This window comes from Wolffia australiana, chromosome 10 (assembly GCF_029677425.1).
Source record: "Wolffia australiana isolate 7733 chromosome 10, ASM2967742v1".
In the NCBI taxonomy this organism is placed as follows: domain Eukaryota; kingdom Viridiplantae; phylum Streptophyta; class Magnoliopsida; order Alismatales; family Araceae; genus Wolffia; species Wolffia australiana.
The window spans coordinates 4,312,010-4,317,902 of NC_135844.1; the positions used below are offsets into that span (position 1 = coordinate 4,312,010).

The 5,893-nt window shown below is 46.3% G+C and overlaps 1 protein-coding gene across 1 annotated transcript; it reads left to right on the plus strand.

Moving 5' to 3' along the window:
* Positions 1–1,672: 1,672 nt before the first annotated feature.
* LOC144708817 (wax ester synthase/diacylglycerol acyltransferase 11-like) lies at positions 1,673–4,043 on the plus strand. The gene is made up of 7 exons (XM_078582256.1): positions 1,673–2,111; positions 2,189–2,749; positions 2,862–2,934; positions 3,018–3,079; positions 3,253–3,462; positions 3,550–3,687; positions 3,771–4,043. The coding sequence occupies exons 1-7, from the start codon at positions 1,914–1,916 to the stop codon at positions 3,933–3,935; spliced, it is 1,407 nt and encodes a 468-aa protein (XP_078438382.1). The 5' UTR covers positions 1,673–1,913; the 3' UTR covers positions 3,936–4,043.
* Positions 4,044–5,893: the final 1,850 nt, after the last annotated feature.

The window sequence follows — 5,893 nt, forward strand, 5'->3', positions numbered from 1 at the left end:
ACTGCAAGAGATCTAGGATTCTTAGTGTTTTGATCCGAGCACTGACGCCGGCATGCGCCAGATTAGAGCGATTGACATAGCTCGGGATTTGACCATGTGTCACTGGGCCTACAGAGTAACTTTCAAGATTGCAGTGTTGGCCGGGCACATGAAACATTGTCATGAAAATATCTCTTAACTGGTTCAAACCTTGTTCTCGGATGGCTCCCAGAAAATCAATGACAACTCTTTGAACATGTAATTATAGTTTTGCATGTGCATCATTAAATGTTAACCGTTGAGGATTTTACCGCAAGATATCTTTGAGGTCTGAACTTTATCATCAGATCTACTTTTTAATGCCTTGTACGACAGTAACGTTAATAAACAGAGAAGGTTTTGTTTGTAAACACCTATCTTAATTGAGAAAGCTTATTCTAGAACACAATACTAGTATTTTTGCTCTTAGACACGCTTCCCGATCTATCTCGGGAAAATCATCATAGAAAAATTACCCAGTACAGAATTCATTTGGTTTCTCATTTAACCGGTAAGATCGCCTTCCGCTCCACTTTTTTTCATTATCAATCCCCTTTTCACTTGGTATACGACCATCAAAACCCGTTGTTTTCTAGAATAATCTTTGTATAGGACATCATACATTAGTAATGTAGATGTTGACAACTAATGTAGGATATGACGTCGAATCATATTTACATCTTGAGCGCAACGATTTTTCTGGAGAAATGATGAGCTTGTCGTATAGTGAATACCTTTTGCCAACTACTGAAGAAAAATGGAGGGCGGAATATCCCGATATTCATTACCTTGTGTGTGTTGGTGGGTTAAAAAGGAAAATAAAAAAATTTATAAGTCGGTTGTTGCCGCCATCCCTTGGCCCTATCTTTGCCAGACCAAATGGACATTTTTAGGCTTTTAATGAAAGGAGTATGGATGCCGTGCCGAAACCTGCTCAGTGAATAAAGGGTGCCAAGAATTTATGGCAGATTAATGCGGCGGCGATATTGGTTTAATGTTCTTACCCTCTGCCGTGTCGATACGGTTGTACTGTTTCACCCGGTCAACACAGATGCCCGTTGTGAACTGAATATATAAAAGATGCCACAAGTTAAGTAGTGTTAGGATTAAATATCTTATGTCTAGTTTTATCATTAAGACTAAACCAAATGATAATTTTATCATTAAGACTAAAACGATGAAGATCATTGTTCTTTCTCTTTCTTCTGGGTGATCTATACACTGTGATTTCGTACAGATCGGCGTGTAAATACTTAATACGACGTGTAAAACGCGATAGGCCGTTAAGCAGATCGACGTGAGGAAATAGTATTTAGATTTATTTTTTTATCGAAAGCAGCGAACTCCTTTATCCGTTTATTGCTTTGTTTTTATTCCCTGTATACTTTCAGATATACAGCACCCTAGTCGTCGAAATCCCGTTGGGCAAGAACTGCAAGTATAATTCTGTATCCCGACTTATGAATTGTAAACATAATAATATTTAGACCGGTCAAGCGAAAATGCGACCACAGCTTTTAAGGCAGATAAAAATGTGGAGCACAAATAAGCAATTGACAGATCGAATTTAACGCAACCCATGAAACCTACAAATTGAAACCGTGTGATCTAAATAGCTACTAACAAACTGATACCCAACCAGTAAGAGGCTCCGAGCGTGAGAGAAAGATAGAGAGAGATAGAGAGAAACAGAGATAAAGATAGAGAGAGATAGAGAGAAACAGAGATAAAGATAGAGAGAGATAGAGAGAAACAGAGATAAAGATAGAGATAGAGATTGTAATATAGACAAAGATAGAGAGAACGAGAGAGGGAGAAAGAAACAGAGAGAGAGTGAGAGATAGAGAGAGACATAGATAGAAGAAAGAGAGAGCGAGAGAGAGTGAGAGCGTATCATGGAAAGAGGGACATGGAGCGGCGTTTCTAGTGCCCTTTACATGGAGCCTGTTTCACCGGCAGGCCAACTCTTTCTCCAGCCAGAAATGGAGCTGTCCATCGATTCATTCGTACAGTTTCAGAACGCCATCGACATCCTTGCCGTGAAAGAAGCACTCAAGTCCGTCGTCAAAACCTGTCCTCGGCTACGCTCAGTGGTAAGAAACAATTAATTACAAAGCCTTTAAGCCCCAAATTTTGAAGAAAATCCCCTCGTCGTTGAGGTAAACTGCAGGTTACTAAAACCCAAGGACGACAGCACTGGAAGGAGCTTCCAGAGCTCAACATCGATAACCACGTCATTATCGTGTTCGAGCAGGAGGAAGAAGAGGACAACAGACAAGCTTACATCAACAATTACTTAACTTCGCTGCCATCAATGGCTGCGTTGAGCAGGAATTCGCCATTTTGGGAAGTACACATACTGCCTGAACGGTATCGTTCTCTTGTTCTACGCTTGCATCACGCGCTCGGCGACTGCGTTTCTCTTCTGGCGATTGTCCTCTCCTGCTGTGATGCGCCCCTTGAAAACAAGCCTATCTCGGCCTATAGAATCCACAAAGAGAGGCCTTCTTTTGCAGCCCCGCTTGTGAAAGTAGCCGCAAGTGTGTGGCAAACGTTGAAGAGAATCGGTAACACGATTCCCCTAGCGATAGAACTTTCAACTTTTTCTTTCCGTGGAAAAGAGAATATGAGGCTAATTGTCCAAGGAGAGCTGGAGACAACCCGTAGAAAGTTGGCGTCCGTCGCATTAAGCTTGGATGGCATGAAGGCGGTGAAAAACAAGCTCAACGCTGTAAGCCAACTTAATTATTCAAACATTGGGTTGATTTTAAATATAAAGTTGTTATTAAATAATGTTAAGTGATTTTTAAAGTGTAGCAGTTTGATCCTTTCTTGTTTTGCAGACACTCAATGATGTGTTTGTTGGCATCGTCTCGTATGGGATTTCGAGATATCTGGGATCTAATTTATCGAAAGGTGAGAAGGTTTATTTCAGAATACAAATAAAATAGTTGTGAGTTGTGGCTTCCCGGCACTCTGAAAGTATTTGTAAACTGAAGCTTCGAAGAATGGTACAATAAGGGCGGTCGTTGCGGTCAACATTAGAGGACAAGGATCAAAGGTTTTCCTTCATCGTTTATCTGCATTTTTAAGTTAAGGACTCTAGAGAAGTGTTCTGCTCAGGTTGCTCGTGATAAATGCTATCAAAAGGGTTTCAATATTTCAAAACTTTGTGTTAGTATTAACATATACTGATATATCTGGAGAAAATATAAACCTTCAAGAGGTGGGCAGGAAATTCTGAGATCTATTCGAGAAGGAAAAAGTATCGCCTGGGGAAATAAGATTGGGTACTTTACGCTGCCCATCCCGCTGGAAAACAAGGATGATCCTCTGAGCTATGTCAGAAAAGCCAAGTCCGCTCTCGATAAAAAGAAACTATCTTTTGGAGCGCAGTATTCATACAACGTCAACGCTCTTATAACGAATCTTTTTGGTATAGAGGTAATTCAAAATTCATTTTCCCCTTAATAACTCGAGCAGTGTTTCATAAGTTGCGTCTGATTTGACAAATATTTTACTGGCGTGCAGACTATGGCGTCCATCGACTACAAATTTCGCCATAATACAAGTATTCTCTTTTCCAATGTTGTTGGTCCTTCATGTCCTACCAAACTTGGGGGAAACCCAATCACGCACATTGGAGTGACGCTAAGCCGTTTATCTGCGGTAGGTCGCCTGTAACGGAGACCATCTTTCCTGAGTAACATAAAGAAAACTAATATTGGTGTATATATTAATACGTGATGCAGGCAATGGACATCCATATGATATCCTACAATGGGAAAGCTTTCATACAATTCCTTGTTGCTGAAGACATCATTCCTGAGCCTGAGCTCCTCTGCATGTATGTTCAGGAGGCACTTATCATGATGAATGCGGACGATAGTGCAGATAAGAAGACTGCGGCACAATAACTTTCTTTTTTCCTCTCTTTCAAGACATGAAAAGCTAAGCGTCTACGGACATTGTCATGTAGTACGTGGAACGAATTATTTTATGAACCACAGGGTAATGGGTATAAAGGAACATCAAGATAGAAGAATAGCAACAAACAGGTCTTCAATGGGAGCAGAGGTCAACGACCGATCGGAGTTTAGTTCCGTACCTAAGTAGTAAGAAATGAACATGTATCCTATACTGCTTATGAGACTACAAGGTAGGAGCAAATCTTAGTAAGGATAAAAAATAGATTCGATTAAATTTAGCGCTCAAGATTCAATACAGAGAGGATAAAAAATACAGGTCAGGATTCAATCGAGGTAGGATAAATCAAGCGTTGAGGGTTCAGTCTAGGCATGATGAAATGTAAATAGGTCAGGATTTACCAATATTGCAGGATTCAACAATACTCAGGAAATCTCAGACTCTACACGGATCAAGAACCTTGGCATTGATTAAATCATGATGAGGGAAGAGGGGTTGTTTAGCCTTTATGGCATGAAATCGATAACCTCATGATGGATAAGGAAGAAACAAATGTGGCAGACTTTGACGTAGGACAACTAAGGAAAAGGTGACTGAGGGGATGGATGGGTTGACGACAGGTAAGGGTAATAGACAGGTTATAGGCAGGGATAAAACAATCCACAGAAATTCACGATCGGATTCGGATTTAAAAACCGATGAAAATCTGGTGGTGCAGCTCCGACCCTTGCCGAGGGCGGGAGTACTGTCTTCCCCCACCGCGACGATGCCTAAGCACCGAAATCAATACCCGAATTCGTGTCGCGAGGAAACACTCGAGAAAGAGGGAGAAGAATGTGAAAATCCAAACCAAATCTATTTCTGACGGCGGTGGAAACTTCTCGAGAGAACACTGAACGAGTAACACTTCGACACCAAAGAGTTCAGGCGTACCTCGGCACCGTAGTGCGTGAAGAGGTCGCAGGAAATTCTGATCGTGGCGAAGCTGAGAGAGTCCAGGCGTTGAGCGGCCCACTGGACGAGGACGAGGTTGGACGTTCCGGGCGTTGGACGGCCCTGGTTGAGTGGCAGTTGTCGTGGGCACAGAATCAAGCGTGGGCGAACACCCGCGCGCGCGAAGCGCGCGGAGCAGCGCGCGCGAGCGCTGATCGCGCGAAGCGCGCGGAGCGCTGGCGCACGCGCGGAGTGCGCGGAGTGCGCGGAGTGTGCGCAGTGTGGCGGAGCGCACCCGAGCGCGCGTAGCACGCACGGCTCGAAGCGCGAACGATGCCCGGACACGGGCCTCCCGAGCGCGGCCTCGGACGGCCCGGTTTGGGCAGTCTTGGGCGCTCTTGGGCAGCCCTAGCGAGGGTTGCCTAGGGTGGCCAGGTTGGGGCAGCCTGGGCGGCCTGGTCAAGGGCTGCCTGGGCGGCCTTGGCGTGGCTGCCTGAGCGGCTCTGGCTGGGCGGCCTGGGCAGCCTGGTCGAGGCTACCTGGGTGGCCTGGTCGGGGCTGCCTGGGCGGTCTTGGTGGGGCTATCTAGGCGGCTCTGGCTGGGCGGCCTGGTCGGGGCTATCTGGGCGGCTCTAGCTGGGCGACCTGGTCGGGGCTGCCTGGGCGGCCTGGTCGGGGCTGTCTGGGTGGCTCTAGCTGGGCGGTCTGGGCAGCCTGGTCGGGGTTGCCTGGGCGGCCTGGTCGGGGTTGCCTATGCGGCTCTGACTGGGCAGCCTGGGCGGCCTGGTCGGGGCTGCCTAGGCGGCCTGGTCAGGGCTGCCTAGGCGGCCTGGTCAGGGCTGCCTGAGCGGCCCTGGCGGGACTGCCTGAGCGGCCATGGCGGGGCTGCTTGGGCGGCCAAGGTCAGCGGACAAGAGAGGGAGAGAGAGAGAGACGTGAGGCCGACATCGCGAGGCGGCGGCGGCGGCAGCGGTGGCGTCGACGGCTAGGGTTAAGAAGGATAGGGGAGGCTGGG

Coding starts and splice junctions, on each gene's coding strand:
- LOC144708817 (XM_078582256.1), top strand. CDS start 1,914: ATGGAAAGAGGGACATGGAGCGGCGTTTCTAGTGCCCTTTACATGGAG. Junction 2,750..2,861: donor TGAAAAACAAGCTCAACGCT/GTAAGCCAACTT, acceptor CTTGTTTTGCAG/ACACTCAATGATGTGTTTGT. Junction 3,080..3,252: donor TTAGAGGACAAGGATCAAAG/GTTTTCCTTCAT, acceptor AGAGGTGGGCAG/GAAATTCTGAGATCTATTCG.